General features: G+C 40.0%; 1 protein-coding gene across 1 annotated transcript; it reads left to right on the top strand.

The window, feature by feature from the left end:
* The first annotated feature begins 17,682 nt into the window (after window positions 1-17,682).
* On the top strand, window positions 17,683-18,206 carry LOC122681881 (40S ribosomal protein S15a-like). The gene is made up of 2 exons (XM_043884436.1): window positions 17,683-17,829; window positions 17,860-18,206. The coding sequence occupies exons 1-2, from the start codon at window positions 17,734-17,736 to the stop codon at window positions 18,154-18,156; spliced, it is 393 nt and encodes a 130-aa protein (XP_043740371.1). The 5' UTR covers window positions 17,683-17,733; the 3' UTR covers window positions 18,157-18,206.
* Window positions 18,207-18,665: the final 459 nt, after the last annotated feature.

Genomic DNA, 18,665 nt, shown 5'->3' with positions numbered 1-18,665 from the left:
CAAAAATAAACACTAAGAAAGTTCAAAACACAGTTTACTTGTCAAATCCAAGTTAGGAATATGGGAATGAAAAAAATTCAGCTAGCAATCACAAAATAGGAAAACAAAATCAAGTCAGTCATGGGGAGGAGACAAAGGCAATTCAAATTAGACGCCGGAAGCAGATAACCAGCTAGGCAAAGGCGGGAGGGAGTCTGCAATGCCTGCTGTGTCTGAAAGGGTATCTTCCTTCATCAGAGGCCAGGGTACAAGCTAAACAATTCTTTCACGCATCAGCACAGATCAGCTTCCAAAATCAGCAACAAGTCTCCAAGTCTCTTGAATTAATATAAGAAAGGCTGCAACATTGAGAAATGGTCTCCAGTTGTTTAAACTTAAGAAGAGTTAGTTTGTTGAAACCATCTTTGATCATGGATAAGTTAGTGAATGGCAAAGCAGGCTAATCAATTATAGGGATGACAAATCAGCTAGAAATTATATTTTAATATTTTTTGGTGTTGGGTAATTCAGTAATTAGTTGATATTTGTTCAATATTTAAGAACAAGGGATACAATGAATTTCACTTTTATATCATTAGCATTTTGACCAACGATTCATTTTTTACTTTAAATTGGGGTGCCAAACTTAATTATTGATGATTCATTCATCTTCATTTGTTTGGAAATTGCCTGAAAACTGCTAAATACTGCTTTTAGGATAGAATCTTGACTGATTGGAACCAGATTGTGAGAAAAAAAAGTCTAAGTACAGTTTATATTTTAAATAACTAAATCATTACATGATTGTTTGGCTTTCCTAACAATTGATTTTGAATTGACATATGTTCTAATTTCTTCACATAATGAAATTCATCATTAACATAGCCAATTAAAAAAACCCTAAGATCTACAAAAATTATTTAAGAGACTGTCTTTTGTCATGATATATATGAATACAGATCACAGTAAAGCTAAAATTTAGCAATCATCTAGTTAATTTGACTTACGTGGACAGATAAATTATCTGGTTGTCAAATACATAACCCAACCAATATTTCATTTTCTATTTTATACATGTGACTTTAATGATATGAGCATTTTACATTCAAGTTAAGTTTGCACCTGAAGTCTCTAATTCATTCATTTTTCCCCATGTACCCTACACTGATAACTTAATTGCCCAGATCTAAGGAATGGTATAAAACAAAGCAGATTATAGATTATTAAATGCTATTTTAAATGGGACTTAGTCACGTCAGTTACTTTTGACCAGGCAAAATTGTGGACAAAATGTTTATCTCTGTTCCTCAACAATTTTCTACCTTTAGCCCTCTTTCTGCCCCTTCCACCTCCTCAAGTTCTCTCTCTATTCATATTAATTACTCAGTGTCATGAGACTTTTTCTTCCATGCACCAGCATTTTGTTACTATTTTGTTGGATTTTACCTACATTGTAACATCTAAGTTAAAAATCTGAAAGGGTCAATAAATGGGTAACAGAAGTATTTTAGAAGGATACACTCCTTGCAATTGCTCTTGAAATTGTACCAAGTGGCAATTTGCCTACTCCACCTGTGACAAAGGCAGGCAAGAATTCTGCACCATCCCCTCTACTCATAAAACTCTTTTGTTTTATAGAACCAGAAACTAGTTTATTTTAATCATCTATGTATTGGTTTCTATTTTTCCTGCATCTTTGTAAGGAAGAGCATGGTAAAAGTTACAACATAAATCTTATAGTAAATATTCTAAATAATTAAAATGACAATCTCTAGATGCGATTTCAAATGATTGATTTTATTTCACAGTGTTCATAAAGATACCTTACTTCAGCTGTTTTTCCCCCCACTAAGTTAGTTAGTTTAAAAAAGAATTAGGTAATTGCTAATTCCTCAGCAGAAAATAAATTATGTAAGTAGGCAAAATATCATTAGAAAAACAATTTGGTAGCCCCAGTCTAAATTGCCTACAGTACAATGTACAGTATGCAAATGTTCATTCGTTAATTTTAGAGGACAGCATTTAACTGCAATAATTGAAAATAGCTCATAGCCTGTTCTGTGAAGAAACAAAACATTGTTTGTGTTAGTGTCAAGTAAGTTAATTATGCTCTATAATCTTCAAATGGAGCATATAATTGATTTATGAAATTCTGTTATCATTGCGTTTAGACCATTGTTAGTAACCAAGAATTCTAGTAGTTTCTGATTATTCTCAAAGTATGAAATCAGCTGAGTATTCTATATGTTTAAAAACAAGTCTGTTCAGAACACTTGTACTATATAATAAAGTGAAGAATTTAAAACAATATATGAAAATGAAAATATAAGAAAATGTGTTAAAACCACTGAAAATATTACTTACTTTTATAAAACATTCCATTTATTGTAGTAATAATTTTAATTCAGTAATACAATTATGCCACTTTTCTGTATTATTTGTAGAATTTTCATTAATACCATTTAAGATCAGTGGCTTACATGCAATTTTTATTTGTGACATGAAAACTATAATATGTTAGCTGATCAACATTCTTTTACTCTGTTATTTTTAGATCTTTACAATTATTTGAGAAATTGAGGCATTGAACACATTGCCAGATATTTAGCTGAAAACAAACAAAAATGTTTTCAAACAAATGTAGATTTTTAAAAAGCAGTAAGATTACCTCAATAACTCCCATCACCATCCCTGCAACCACCATCAGCACTACATGCACTTTTCTTAGAATATTTTGGTATCATATACAGCCCTCTTAAAGCAAGACATAGTAAAATAAAAGGAACACTATTCCTAAATTTCCACTTAATGTAAAGAGTTATAACTTTTGAACTTGCTGTATTTCAATATTTCTGTTCAACATATTCATTGTTCAGATGACCTTGAACTTCAATAAATTCTATATATTTGATAAATGAGTGCAAGTGTTCATCTTAATTTTATGTTTAAAAGTTGTTAAAAGCTTTTAACTACATTTCACATAAAACAATTAAGAAACAACATTAAACAGTAACAGGGGAAATTTTAAGACATTTCATTATCTAAGTGTTTGATCATGCTTGGTATCCAGTACACATAATCAAAAGAGTAATTAACAAAGCAATGGATTGGGAAGTGATTGCTAAAGAATATAAACTGTATTACTCTTTAATATTTTAGTACAAAAATAAAATCTTAGCAAACTTTTACATATTTTAGTAAAAAAATAAGGTCTTAGCAAATAACTTACTTCATGTTTTTAACTGAATGTTCTTAAAATGACAGTAGAATTATAGAAAAATGAAGTTATTTTCTTTGCTATTTCCTGTGATTGTACATACTTTATTTTAGGCATTTACATTTGTTTCTTATTAGAATCAAATACTTGAATGTATTCCATGTGCAATATCTAGTAGTAAAAATGTCCTTCAAAATGTAAAAATTGTACATATTTGAAATTTAAGGTATTCATGAAACAAATAAGCAACATTTAAAATACTTAGTATAACATATTTCAGTGGGTTGAAGGAATTATAACTTATGCTATAACAAAGCAGGTGATTCTAAACATAAAGAAAAGCCTTAAAAGCATTTAATAAATTACCAATATTGAGATTTTGAAAGAGAAAAAGACCAATAGGTAATGTTAAGTTTTGCAAAAATTTTGTATAAGTTGACTATCATATATTGGACATTTTGGATTTAGTTTTTTTCATTCCTAAGAACTATCTTGCCAAAAATTTGTTCTGAAGGTAATTTATATATACTATTTTTCTAAATAGATTTTGAATCAAACATAAGGGTTCTACTTAAAATTTGCCTCTTCTTTTAATTCTAAGACAGTGACTGTATGCTTTTTTTACAGGGTAAATCTATCCAATAGAGATGCTTTTTTTTTTTAATTGCACACTACTTTGCACCATTTAACACATGAAATTCATAGAGTACCTCAACGCAATGAAAATTAATCAGTACATGAACTTATGAAAAGAAACCCAGGTTTCTCTTTAGTTTAATAAATGCTTTGGAATGTTAAAAAAACAAACAAACAGAAAGTAGGCCTTAATACCTAATCAGTTGCATTCAGTGGCTAGATTTAAGAGTGGACAGAGTAGCTATCAAGCTACAACTTTCAACTTTTATTTCTGAAGGAAATGATCCTTGAGCATGAGAGAGTTATTTAAGTTTTCCTTGCTCTTGTATTTGGCTGCCATAAAATATCCTTTCTAAATGGCTTTAGAGTTTGCACTTAAAAAGAAAAATCATGATTAAATTAACAGAAACATGGTGAGTTAAAATGATAAACTTTCCCACAAAAGAGGGAAGCAACAAAAACTTGAGTAAATCCAAGAAACAATATAAACATGAGACTTATGGACAATGCTCAATGTAAATTTCATATACTGTCAGATGATAAATAAGTGTTCCAGACTGGAATACTTTAATTTTTAAAATGTTTAAAATCTCCTACAGTCCTTTCTGTTTCAGAAACTGAAGCTGCAATGTTATTTGTGAACTAGGCCTTATAGCTTTTCTATACTTTTTACGTCTTAATTTTGTAGAATCTTCTAAAACCATCACAGATAGCTCTCTGAGTTTGAACTTTAGCATTGATCTGCTTGTCTTTGAAAGTTACAAAAAACACAAGAAGAAGATCACCTTACCTAAAGATGTCAAGAGTAAAGTTAGAAGTTAGCCATGAGCTTTCTCTTTTGGAAAAGAATTTAATCCTGAAGTAATTCTAAGCCTGCATTTTAATGCAACTTTTCTACTAGAAGAATACAAGAAACTGGGTTGGTTTCCCAACCTCACCCCACCCCTCGTTTGGGAAAGAGATGTTTTCCTTGTGGAAATCTGTAATCTGAAAAACTATTTATATAAAGGATCAACAATTGGAAATAGCCTAAATGTTACTTCAAAATTTAAAGGCCGGCTAATGTAGAAGTAGCGAGAAATTCGCGGAGTTCTAAGGTCCTAGGCAAAGCGGCAGGTGAGCCTGCGCGTGCGTGGCGGACGGAGCGGGCGTATTCCAGGGCCCGGCGGCTCGCATCCGAGGATCTTCGAAGGCGCCGAGTTTGGGTGGCGCGTCTGATAAACTGCAGGGTCTGAGTTATGCGAGCATTCCAGGGGCTGGTGGCACGGACAGTGCTCTGTGGTTAGAGTTGACCACGGAAAGAGGACGAAATGAACCGGGGCGCACAGGAGTGAAGACGTTTGTTTCCCAGGTGCAAAACCAGGGAAGCGCTGACCAAGACGCCCTGGACACTGTGGGGTTCGGTTACCACTGCAGTGATCCCGAGCCCACACTTTCACGGGCTCCGCTCCACCGGCCTGTGGAAGCCGTCGCTTCCAGACCCAAACCACCACACTCCTGCGCCGGGAAGGAAGGAGGGCCCCGGAAGCCGGAGGTGGCGGTCCTGGCCCGCAGCGCTGCGCAGCGCGGAACCCGACGGCGCTTGTGGCCGCGGTGTCTCCTCGGCCGCCCCTCACGGGTTAGTGCTGGGAGCTGGGCGAGACCGGCCGCAGCTCCCGACGCGCGGCCTCGCGGCCCGGCGTCTCCCGCCGCCCCCCCCGACTTTGTCCCCAGAGGATCGTCAGTGGAGCTAGCGCTGAGGGGGCTTCTCTAGCGCCGGCAAGGACGTCGCTTTGAGCGAAGGACACTGTCAAGTGCAAGTGAAGAAACAAGGAGAGGGGACGAAGGGAATCTACCCGGGGCGCGTTGGACACTCTTACAATGGACACTGTCAGTCGACGGAAACCAGCAGTTGAAGGTCGGGGGTGAGAAAACCTCACTTTCTGTTTCCTAAAGAGCCTCCCATTGCCCCAGAATTTAACCCCGCAGGAGCTTCGGGACATCCCCGCGCCGAAAATCCCTGGGACTCCCACCGCGCAGACCGGCGTCCCGGCCGCCTCCCGGACGGGCGCCCAGAGGCTGGCTCTGAGCCATCGTTTCTCCCGGGCCCGCCTGAGGTTCCGGGCCGAGCCCGGTCTTAGCCGTTCTTCCGGCTGCGGGGACAGGCCTGGAGGCCTGGGCCCGGCGCCGCCTCGGGCAGCGGGGCTCCGGGTGGGCCGGAGACGTGGCCCCGGCGGGAGCGCGCGAACGAGGCCGCGCCACCCCCGTCGCAGGGTGCAGGTTGGAGGTGCTCCGTGGGTCTCTCGCCCCGAGGCCGAATGCGGGCGGGACCCCCAGCTATTCTGGGAAAGGTCTAGGTTCCGGCAGTCCTCCCGGCTCCCGGGTCACTGCGCGCCCCTCCCTCCCCGCCTCGGGTGCAGTCAAGTCTTTTTTCAGTTTCTTTCCTCGACGCTTCTCGATTACCCCATCCCTTTGCGGCACGCGCCCGCCGCCAACCCCGCGGGGGGAACTGGAGAGATCGGCGGGCCCCGGGGGTTCGGGTCGGGCCCCCTCGGGCCGGGGGCCGAGGAGGGAGGCCGCCCCGCCACCAGCAGGAGCGGGGGGTGCGCTGGACGTCCGGAGCGGGGAGGGGGCCGCGCGGGCCCTGCGTGCCTCCCCGTCTGCCGGAGCAAAGCTGCTGAAGCTGCAGAAACGCGCTGGCGCCGGTCCACCCGCTGCAAACAAAACCAAACAAAACGCGGCGAAAGGAAAAGCGAAATGGCGCTGCTGAAAATGGAGCCTCGGCCTCTAGGACGTCTTTCTTTTCTCCTCCGTCTCTTACTTGGTCAACTGTTTGTTGTCCTTTAACGCCCCACCGCCCCTCGGCTCTTCTCCCCGTAATCGCTACCCCGTCACCCCTTGCTGTTCTGCTTAACCATCTCCTTCCCCCGCTTTTCCTTCTTTTCTTTCCCCTCTCGGTTCCTCCTTCTCCATTTTGTGTCACAGACGCTTCTCTTCTCAGTTCCCTTTCTGGGCTCGCGCTCCCCCGCCCGTCTCCCTTGGTGTTTTCTGCGTGTCGGGGAGCGGGAGTGGTGGGGATGGTGAGGCTAGGTAACGGATTGGTTTGGTGGAGACAGGGGGTTTTTTGTTTTTTTTTATTTTTATAACTCAGATAGCTCCTTTAATTAGTCGTGCGCTCGCCCTGCGCCCTCGTCCCCAGCGGCTCTGCGCCTGGACTCGCGCGGCGCAGTCCCACCAGCCGGGCGTCACAGACCTGGAGGAGACTCAGGGCTTGCGCAGAAGTTAATACCTTTTTGAATTTTTTGAGCTTTAGAATATCGTTTTTGCCGTCTTCCTGGGCATAGCATACTTGGATAGATGGATCTCATTTTCCCAAGGGACTTCCAAGGACCATTTTATTAAGAGAAGCGTGTAGAAAAGACGGCAATGCTAGTAATTTTTTTTTTCTTCTTGTTTTCTTTGGAGCCGAGGGAACCCCAAGGACTGAGATACTTGTGTTTTCCAGGCCGAACTTTTTTGAAAATTACTTTTCCTCTTGCATGCATTGTTGACTTTGATCCTTTTGAAGAATGAGGATGAACTCTGTTTAAAAAAGAGAGAGAGGCTTTTGAGTACATAACGCCCCAAAATGTGGTTCTCGGATGGTTTCTCTAGACTCTTTATGATTTTGAAGTTCAGGGTCTCTAAGCGGTGTTCAGTGAAACAATGAGAAATATGTCGCTACGTTAAAGATAAAGCAGAAGGCGATATTTCCGGATTGTGCTCAATCGTAGTGGTAGAGTCTCGGGTTTGTTTTTGCTGGGGGTGGTGGTAGTGGTTGGGCAGAATGTGCCTTGGTTCTATTAAAGAACCAGCTGATAGAAGCTATTTTAAGTGAAGGGCTTCAGTCAATACAAAACTCTGAAAGCAGTGACATCATTTTTCTGACCTGAATGTGTCTTTTAATCATGGTAAAGAAAAAGGTTAGTCTCTATACAATATTTGAAAATAAAAAGATTGTGCTTCCCAGTATAATTATTACCAACTACATTTCACTTCATTTTCATATCTTCTGACTAGTTTCATCTCCTCTGTGGTCTGTCAGAACCATATGCTACTGAGAAAAATATACAAATGCTCTTTCCTTACATGATTCTAGTGCTCCTGGAATTATTTGAAAAGATTTCAAAATTTCATAAGAAGACTCTCTTTAAAACTGTCTCAGGGTAGTAGTATTCTTTGAAAGAATCTTAGAATGGGTCTTTAAAAATTTACCTTCCTTGGTTTTCATGAATTGCTTTGATTAAAGTTAGGTTGTGTTCATATCTTACTTTCAGACTATTTCTTTATGAAAGAAAAGAGAAAGGAAGTAGTCTTGGCAAGAACTAAACCAGTGCAACTAGGCCTTATTAAGATCCTAAATCTGTGAATTGGTATCCTCCTGGTTTGTTTATCAAATGAATTTTGCATAAACAGCTGCCTTTATGTCTTTTAAAAATAGGTTTAATTCAGACTCCTACTTCTTTTTTATGCTTTTCCCTTGATAATAAGCAAAATGAGTCTCAGTGAAAGGGTAGGTACATTTTTCCTCCCCCCAGACAAGCTTTCCAAAACTGGGCAAACTTAGAAAGTTATTAGTGCCCTTTAATTTATTTTCTAGTACCCTTCATTTCAATTGGAATGATTCAGTATTTATACCAAGTTAATCCTATTAAGATGTTATTTCCTGCTGAAAGGGGATATATTAAGGCACAATTAAGTTTATTTTAGATGGACAACTTTATATATGCTCCAAGCAAGGGGGGGGTGTGCCTAGAGAAAAGTCTCATTTATCTAGAATATATAGATACATACTATTAGTAATTTTCAAAGACCATTGAAGCAATGTACTGGGGAGAAGAGTATAAATCAGACATGGTATCTGATGTTGAAGAGTTTACACATTATAAAGAGTGATTAATTCTTTATTTTTTCTCATTTAAAAACAAACATTCCTATGGAAAAGAGTAAAATTAAGTCCCTAACTTACTCTACACACAAATTAAATTCAGATAGACTAAAAACCTAAATAAGAAAAACAAAACTTTAAAAATATTAGAAGGAGATATAGGAGAATATCCTTATGACCTTGGAGTAGAGAACAATTTCTTAAAACATTGAGATGCGCAATTCATAGAGGAAAGGATACATTGAATTATATTAAAATAAATTGTATATATATGACAAAAGACATCATAAAAGGTTAAAAGACAAGTGGAGACAATATTTCCAAGACATGGACTTGACAAAGGATTAATATTCAGAATGCATAAATAACCTACATGAAGTATTTGATAATTTAAATATGAATAATTTCATAGGTGAAGGAACTGGGTAAGGATATACACATGTGAAATATAGTACTATTAACAGGAAGAACTCATTGTCTTAAAAAAAAAAAAAGTGATTTCCTTTTGGAGAAAAGAAAGGAGGGGAATAGGAAGCAATCCAAAGGGGATGTCAATTCTTTCTAAAAAGATCAAGGGCAACTACAGCAAGATGTTAACATTTTTGTTTTTCTACTTTGTGATATGATTGTTACAATTTATTTAAAATCTCTAACATTAATTCCTAGTCCAACAAACAAATGACACATTTCTTTCTCTTAATAACTATTGTAAGATGGTGTTCACATACATGATGACAAAGTAAACACCATTCCTCAATGTTTTTCCTATACCATATTTGATTATTATATGATGTTCACATCAGAGATTTCTCTAGTTTGGTGTCTCTCTTTTGAAAGCTTGTTTTCTGAGTAGATTTAGTAAGAGAGACTTGTTTGAAACTATGAATAAGCATAAGAGTGTTTATTCTAATATGACTGAATCATTAAAAATGCTTTTAAAAGCAAGCAAATTGAGAACTTTCCACGTCATTATAAAACACTCTTGAAAAATCAGTCTCAGGCCTAGAATGTAAGGCATTATTTTGGCATGTCTAATTTCTTTTTTATGCAGATTGAATATTAGGAATTGGTATTTTGGAAGTACATATGTGGCCTCATGTTCTCATTTTATATGGCAGAAGTTCATATAATGTGTGGAGCTTCCCTGACTGCTCGGCTGGTAAAGAATGTGTTTGTAATGCAGGAGACACAGGAGACTCTGGTTTGATCCCTAGGTTGGGAAGATCCCCTGGAGGAGGAAATGGCAACCAACTCCATTCCATTTTTGCCTGAAAAATCTCATGGACAGAGGAGCCTGGTGGGCTACAGTCCAAAGGATCGCAAAGAGTCAGACATGACTGAATGGGCAGGCATACAGTGTATATTTCTACCATTGCTACTTTTCATTAACAGAAGTTTTATTTGCTTATAACTTTCACAGGGACTAGTAACTTTCACAGAGGCTATTCATATCATGGCGACACTGAAATAATATAATACTTCATTTGCTCTGAGACTTCATGTTTGTATTAAGCCAATAAGCATGATAAAGTAACACAGTTACTGTTTTGGTTACTCATGTGTGAACTGAGTGAGGGGTGTTCACACATTGTATGAACTCTGCCATATGCAGTAGCGTGTGTGTGTGTGTGCACGCACGCGCGCACGCTCAGTCATTGTGACCCCATGGACTATAGCCCACCAGGCTCCTCTGTCTGTGGAATTTCCCAGGCGAGAAAACTGGAGTGGGATGCCATTTCCTATTCCGGAGATCTTCCCGACTCAGGGATCAAACTCATGTCTCTTGCCTCTCCTGCATTGGCAATGGGCAGTGCCAAACACAATCATGTCAAATGAAAGTGACTTGAAATGTATGATTCTTTGGGCACATATGGATCCTGCTAATTTTGCTAAAGTAATCTTCTGGAAGTTCTAGAGCTTTACTCAAAAACCTTCTATAACTATTGCCAACAAAATTACAGCCTGTCTCTTCTTTGGCTTTAAATGCCCCTGTAACGTCATTATGTTTGCATTTCTAGCCTCATTTCCAAAGGCTACTGAACAAGCTGTCTTTAGCTGCTGATCTATTATCATTTGTAATATGTTTATTTAGAAGAGGGAGTCTATATTGTATTCTCTGTCTTTCTCTTTTCTTTCTTTCTATATAAATTAGAATGTACTAGAAAACCTAGCTCAAACAGAAGGTTGGGTTTTTTGTTCTTCTGTTTATGTAACAAGTCTGTAGATAAAGAATTGCTGGTATTTTCTCAGGGTTTCAGTGATGTCTGCTGCTCCTCAGTCACTTCAGTCGTGTCGACTCTGTGTGACTCCATAGACGGCAGCCCGCCAGGCTCCCCGGTCCCTGGGATTCTCCAGGCAAGAATACTGGAGTGGGTTGCCATTTCCTTCTCCAGTGATGTCACAGCTCTGCGATTCACTTGACCTTTAACTCATGATTTGCAGAATGGCTGCCACACTTTAAGTATCACATCTTCACCTTGGTGCAGAAGTGAAAAAATAGGCAGAAACTTGTTCCTCATCAGCCTGACTCATGTCAAGGAGGTAAAATATTTTCCAAAAGCACCCCGCCAAAGGATTTCCTCTTACATCTCATCAGTTAGAATTTTGATATAGTTTAGTACTGGGCCCATTTTTCCACATCAAAGAGAATCTGCTCAATGCCTAAACAAAACTGAAATTCTGCTTAGCCAGGAGGAAATGAGGGAGTGGCTTTTACTTAGACAGTAAACTCTGCCACATCTCCCAGTTCGCACCTCATCATCTGCAAACTAGTTTGTCCCTATCACACTCTTGAAACGCCTTTGACTGCTATCGTCATTGACTTTTGAACTTTTTAATCTAGTGAACACTGTTTATTTTCTAACTTGCTTGAGCTTCTTCTGGGACTCACCCACATTGTCCTTGAAATTTATTCATTCATCAACTATCCACTCATCACTTACTATGTATCAGCCACTCTGATAGGTGAGAATACAGAACTAAACCAGGCATAGTCTTGGCCCTCCACAAGCTTAGAGTCAAGTGAGAAGACAGGTGAACAGATAAATACAAAAATATTAGAGATACTGTGATGGAATAAGATAAAGTTGGCACAGAGAAAAGAGCAGTCATTTATATAACTCAGGTGCTAGGCCGCTTTTCAGAGAAGGAAGGGATGGTGCAGTCACTAACAAAGACAGTCTTACTGTTGCTTTGCTATGGTCTCTGCCTCCCACCCTAGAAAAATACAGTTGTTGTTATCTAGTTGCTAAGTCGTGTTCTGACTCTTGGGACACCATGGACTATAGCCCACAAGGCTCCTCTGTCTGTGGGATTTCCCAGGCAAGAATACTGGAGTGGGTTGCCATTTCCTGCTCCAGGGATCTTCCCAACCCAGGAATCTAACCCATGTTTCCTGTATCTCCTGCATTGGCAGGGAGATTATTTACCAATGAGCCATCTGGGAAGCCCAGAAAAACACAGACCTTTGTATAAAAGTGGGAGTCGATGAGGGCCAGAGGGCTGGTCTCCCCGCTCCCCTTGGCCTGACAAATATATGTGAAATTCCAGGGAACAGTTGGTCAGCCTTTTTTTTTTTTTTTTTAGCTTAAGATCATCTGACATATACAGAATCCACCCAATGTAGAGGTTATGGAGTGACTTCCCTGGTTTATTTACTTCATCTTGTGTTCTCTTGAGGGTATCCAGTCTCACCAGTAAACCCTGGATGGACCATATCTCTGCTGTCTTAGATGTCAGAGCCTAAGCACTCAAGATGGCAGAAAGGACATATCTGGGGAGATGCAAGCCTGTCTGCTGGATTGCAGGGTAGGGCTGGGGAAGAAGTCAAGGCATGATGAGAGAGATGGGGTTGGAGAGGTGGGTACCAGTTCACTGCACCCTTAGTGTCTCTGTAATTTTTTTGCAATGCTCAAGACCAAGAGAAATACCTAACAGTTCCATTCATTAAGTTGCTAGTTCAAAATGCCATAATAGTAATTTGTGCAGTGTCTGATAGATATTGCTGCATTTTCCTCAAAAAGAATTAAGTAGTCTACAGCAAATCTGAGGTCACTGTGTGGTGCCCAAGGGTGACTTGGTGCACAGTGTGGCAACCATGCTATAGGTTATTCAAGCTTTTTCATCTAGTAAATTCAATACTCAATTTTGTATTTTAGAAAGACCACTCTTCCAGTGAACTGGAGGCTTGGATGGAGTGAAGATATGATGGGAGGTAGGGAAATTATGAGTTAATGGCAGCCATTTAGGGAAGAAGTGATGAGGATGTAACATGCAGCATACTAATGAGAATGCTGTTGGATCTAAACTATCTTATGAAGGTAGAATGGATAGGAATTCCTTATCAATTGACTTTGGGAGAGAAGAGATAGGATAATTCTTAGATTGCAGGGTTGGGTTAAAGGGTACATGATAATAGGAATATAGGAAAAGTATGTCTTGGGAGAAAGAGTTCCTTTTCTTGGCATGCTGAGTTTGAGAGGATGAGATGGATACATGGTATTGGGCCTCAGGAACAGATCTGGAAAAGAATTGTAAGTTCAGGGATTTTCCTGGTGGCACAGTGGTTAAGAATCTGCTCTGCAATGCAGGGAACATGGGTTCAGTCCCTGGTTGGGAGTTAAGGTTCTACATGCTGAGGGGAAACAAAGCCTGAGCACAACTGAAAAAAGTCCAAACACTGCAGTGAAAAAAGGTCCTGCGCGATGCAACGAGGATCCCGTGGGCCTCAACTAAGACCTGACACAGCCAAATAACTAAATAAAAATGTTTAAAAAGAAAACCGTTATATATATATATGAAATGTACATTCACAGGTTATTTATCTAGAGATTGGGGTTGGCAGCATGGGAGTAGACTAGGGAGGAAGCATCCCTGTGTTCAGAGTCAACAGGGGAAGAGGATCCTGCAAAGCAGACAGGGCGAGGAGAGAGGTCATGAAGCTTGTACAAGGCACTGCGTCTGGATGAAGCCAGGACTCGACTCTTAACCATTGTACTGTTCAATAGACATCTGGGTCTCACGTCTTCTGGGTGGGACCCCCTGAGTAGAGCTTCCTAGGAGCAGCTCCGCAAAGAACTCTGTGTGGGTTTATGCTGCAGTGGAGACAGCGGAGTAGAAGGGGGAGGGCCTCAGGAGAGGTGAGTGGCCCATCTCCAAGGAGGGTTCTCTACAGCAGCAACTCAGCCTTATGTCCAAGGAGCTGCCCTTGCCGGAGCCCCAGGAGAGGAGTGCCATTTTTGTGCCTACATTTTAAGAAAAAAATGAGGTAATGGTCTGTTTACAGTATCAAATATAATACACTGATAAGGAGGAGTGGTGAAAGTCCATGGAATCTGACTCTTTAAGGGGCCTTGGTGACTTAGCTAAATACTCTTCTGCAGTGTGTGTGTGTGTTCAGTCACTAAGTTGTGTAGAGAGACACAAACCCAAGGAGCAATAGCAAGGAAGACAGTCATGTAAACAAATAATAACAATGTAATATAATAAGATATAAAGTTTCCTATCAGGTGGAGTAGCTTTCTCCTGCCTCTGTCATTCACTCACCACTTGCTGCTTTGAAACATCTGTGCTCCTGGGTTCCATCTGAGTTCCTCTCTTCTCTGCTTGCTGTGTGTGTGTTTAATCATTCAGTCGTGTCCCACTCTTGGCAGCCCTTTGGATTGTAGCCTGCCAGGCTCTTCTGTTCGTGGGATTTTTCAGCAAGAATACTGGAGTGGGTTGCAATTTCCTTCTCCAGGGGATCTTCCCAACCCAAGGATCGAACCAATGTCTCCCTTGTCTCCTGCATTGCAGCCGATTCTTTACCTGCTGAGCCTGCTCTTCCGCAGCAATTTCATCCCGGTTTAGGGCTTTAACCAGCACCACTAGACTCTTGATTTCTCAATCTATATCTCTAATTCCCTGAGTTTCTGATCTTGAGTTCTGCATTTCCAAAATAATGTGTGCATAAGACTGGGTACATGCAAGGTTTTCAGTCCATGTGAACTGATTTAAAAGTTGATCCTAAATCAATGGATGATCTACAGACATAGATTTACATATCAAGCCACCCCATATTATAGAATAAGTAGATAAAGAAATGTTTCCTGCCAGATTTATCACCACATGTCAATAATTAACCAGAAACCAGGTAACAGTTTCAACATGGGAGTTGGGTTAGATACTGATAGTCACTGTGAATAGTGGACTAGAATACACAGATGTGCAAATTAGAATGCAGGTTCCACTGCCAACTTTGGGCAGCTTAGCTAATTCTCTGCCTTTATTTCCCTGTTAGAAAAGAATTCAAAGACACAATTATGCTTCTTATTTTAATTAAAATATAATTCATGCATCATAAAATTCACCCTTTTAAAGTGTACAGTTAAGGGTATTTACAGAGTGTGCAACCATGACCACTGTCTAATTCCAGAACATTTTCATCATTTCCCAAAGAAACCCCATTCTCATTAACAATCACCCTCTAGTCTCTGACTTCTTCGCTGTATCTGTAGATTTGCTTATTCTGAACATTTCATATAAATGGAATCATACAGTATGTGGCCCCTTCATGGATCACAGCCCTCCTTGTTGTGGCGAAGGTGTTTGTGTAACTCAGTGAAGCTATAAGCAATCTGTGCAGGGCCACCCGAGACAGACGGATCATGGTGAAGAGTTCTGATGAAACGTGGTCCGCTGGGGAAGGAAATGGAATCCACTCCAGTATTCTTGCCTGGAGAACTCCATGAACAGAATGAAAATGCAAAAAGATATGATGCCATAAGATGAGCGCCACCCCCACACACACCCCCAGGTTGGAAAGTGTCCAGTATGTTACTAGGGAAGAGTGGAGGGCAATTACTAATAGCTCCAGCAAGAATGAAGTGACTGGGCCAAAGTTGAAACGACGCCTGAATGTGTGGATGTGTCTGGTATTGAAAGTAAAGTCTGATGCTATAAAGAACAATATTGAATAGGAACCTGGAATGTTTGGTCCATGAATCAAGGTAGATTGTATATGGTCAAGCAGGAGATTGCAAGAGTGAACACTGACATCTTAGGAATCAGACAACTTACTAAAAAGCAGAGATAATCACTTTTCCAACAAAGGTCTGTATAGTCAACACTATGGTTTTTCCACACAGTCATGTATGAATGTGAGAGTTGGACCATAAAGTAGGCTGAGCACTGAGGAACTGATGCTTTCGAATTCTGGTGCCTGAGAGTCCTTTGGACTGCAAGGAGATCAAACCAGTCAATCCTAAAGGAAATCAACCCTCAATATTCATTGGAAGGACTGTTGCTGAAGCTAAAGCTCCAATACTTTGGCCATTTGATGTGAAAAGCCTACTCATTAGAAAAGACCCTGATGCTGGAAAAGATTGAGGGCAGGAGAAGGAGGGCAGCAGAGGATGAGCTATTAGATAGTATCACCAACTCAGTGGATGTGAATTTGAGCAAACTCCTGGAATAGCGGAGGTCAGAGGAACCTGGTGTGCTATAGTCCACGGGGTCACAAAGAGTCAGACAGGACTTGGTGGCTGAACAACAACACCACAATATGTGGTCTTTGAGTCTGGTTTTTTTTTTTTTTTTTTTGCCTTTGCATAAAAAAAGAAGTCCAACCTATGATAGAGTTTTCAAAGTTCATTCATCTCACAGCTTATGTCAATACTTTATTCCTTAAATAAATACTTGATTCCTTAAATCATATTCCATTAATTGGACATAGCACATTTTGTTTGTCCAATCATCAACTGATGAGCTTGGTTGTTTCCATCTTGAGCTTTTATGAATAATGCTGCTGTGAACATGATTGAGTTTTTGTGTGGCCCTATGATTTTAATTGCCTAGGAGTGAAATTGTTGGGTCATATGACTCTATGTTTAAACATTTTGAGGACCTGTGGAACTGTTTTCCAAAGTAGCTGTGATGCTCTGCATTCTAACCAGCAATGTCAAAGGGTTCCAGTTTTTCCACATCCTGGTCACCACTTGTTATTGTCCATCTGTTTTATTTTTGCTTGCCAGCAGATGTGAAGTGATATCTCATTGTGGTTTGAGTTGCATTTCCCTAATGACTATGATATTGGGCCATTTTTCCTGTGTCTGATGCCCATTTGTATGACTTCTTCTAAAATATGTCTGCAGATCCTTTGCCCATTTTTAAATTGGGTTAGTTTTCTTCATTGCAGTGTAAGCTTTTTTAAATATATATATTCTAGATATTAGATCCTTATCTGATATATGATTTGCAAATATTTTCTCTTTTTCTATGGTGTTATTTTCTCCCCTCACTTGCTTGATAGGGAACTTGAAAGCACAAAAAGTTTTTAATTTTGACGATATACATTTTTAAAATTTTGATGACATGCAATTTATCTATTTTTTTTTCTTTCTTGTGCTTGTATTTTTTTTTTTTTTTAAGAAATTGTTGCCTAATCCAAAGCATGGGATTTAAGGCCTATGATCTTTTCTAGTAGTTTTATGATTTTAGTTCTTACATTTAGATCTTTGATTCATTTTGAGTTCATTTTTGTATGTGATGTGAGTTAGGGATTCAACTTCATTCTTTTGTATGTGGATGTGTAGTTGTCCCAGAACAATTTGTTGAAGACTATTCTTTCCCTACTAAATTGTCTTGGCCTACTTGTTGAGACTCAGTTAGTTACAGATATCTGGGCTTTCAGTTTTATTCCATTGATCTCTATGTCTGTCCTTATACTAGTATCATAATTGCAATTTCAAAACCGTAAAGTGAACTGTGTTGAAGACCTTCTTATTCCCACATTACTTGATAATTCAAGAGACGTCAGTCCGGATTTTCTTTCATGCCTTTTTGAAAAAGAAGCCTTTGCATCAAAGTCTTCCATCTAAAAATAACTAAATTATATGCATAAATCTAAATTTATTTACTTATTTAAATATTTACTGGTGTATAGCTGCTGGCTGCCCAGGTAGCTCAGTGCTTAAGAATCCACCTGCCACTCTTTCCGCCATCTTTCCGTGCCGCCAGAATGGTGCGCATGAATGTCCTGGCTGATGCTCTCAAGAGTATCAACAACGCCGAAAAGAGAGGCAAACGCCAGGTGCTTATTCGGCCGTGCTCCAAGGTCATCGTCAGGTTTTGGCTGTGCTTCAAGGTCATCGTCAGGTTTCTAACAGTGATGATGAAGCATGGTTTCATTGGCGAATTTGAAATCATTGATGATCACAGGGCTGGGAAAATTGTTGTGAACCTCACAGGCAGGCTAAATAAGTGTGGAGTGATCAGCCCCAGATTTGATGTGCAACTCAAAGATCTAGAAAAATGGCAGAATAACCTGCTCCCATCCCGTCAGTTTGGTTTCATTGTACTGACAACCTCAACTGGCATCATGGACCATGAAGAAGCAAGACGAAAACATACAGGAGGGAAAATCCTTGGATTCTTTTTCTAGGGATGTAATACGTACAAATAAAATGCCTTAGAGGAAAAAAAAAAAAAAAAGAATCCATCTGCCAATGCAGGAGACGTGGGTTCAGTCCCTGGGGTGGAAAGATTCCCTGGAGGAGGAATTTTTTCTCTGGGAAATCCTATGGACAGAGGAACATGGAGGGCTACAGTCCATGGGGTTGCAAAGAGTTGGACGCAGCTGGGTGACTGAGCACACACATGGTTGCTTTACAGTGTTGTGTTAGTTTCTGCTGTAAATTGAATCAGTTATACATACACATATATCCCTTCTGTTTTAGATTTCCCTCCCATTTACTTCACCACAGAGCACTGAGTAGAGTTTCCTGTGCTATATAGTAGGTTCTCATTAGTTAGCTATTTTATACATAGTCGTGTATATGTTGTCTAGACGCTAAGTCATGTCCAACTCTTTTGCGAGTCCATGGACTATAACCCACCAGGCTTCTCTGTCCATGTAATTCTCCAGGCAAGAATACTTGTTGTTGCGTTGTG

Source organism: Cervus elaphus, chromosome 23 (genome assembly GCF_910594005.1).
Source record: "Cervus elaphus chromosome 23, mCerEla1.1, whole genome shotgun sequence".
NCBI lineage: Eukaryota > Metazoa > Chordata > Mammalia > Artiodactyla > Cervidae > Cervus > Cervus elaphus.
Note: the sequence above shows the minus strand (reverse complement) of the source record. Positions and strands in the feature narration are given on the sequence as shown.

Excerpts from the sequence above, each read along its gene's own strand:
- LOC122681881 (XM_043884436.1), top strand. The coding sequence starts at position 17,734 with ATGGTGCGCATGAATGTCCTGGCTGATGCTCTCAAGAGTATCAACAAC. Across the intron at positions 17,830-17,859 it reads TTATTCGGCCGTGCTCCAAG|GTCATCGTCAGGTTTCTAAC; the intron begins GTCATCGTCAGG and ends CTGTGCTTCAAG.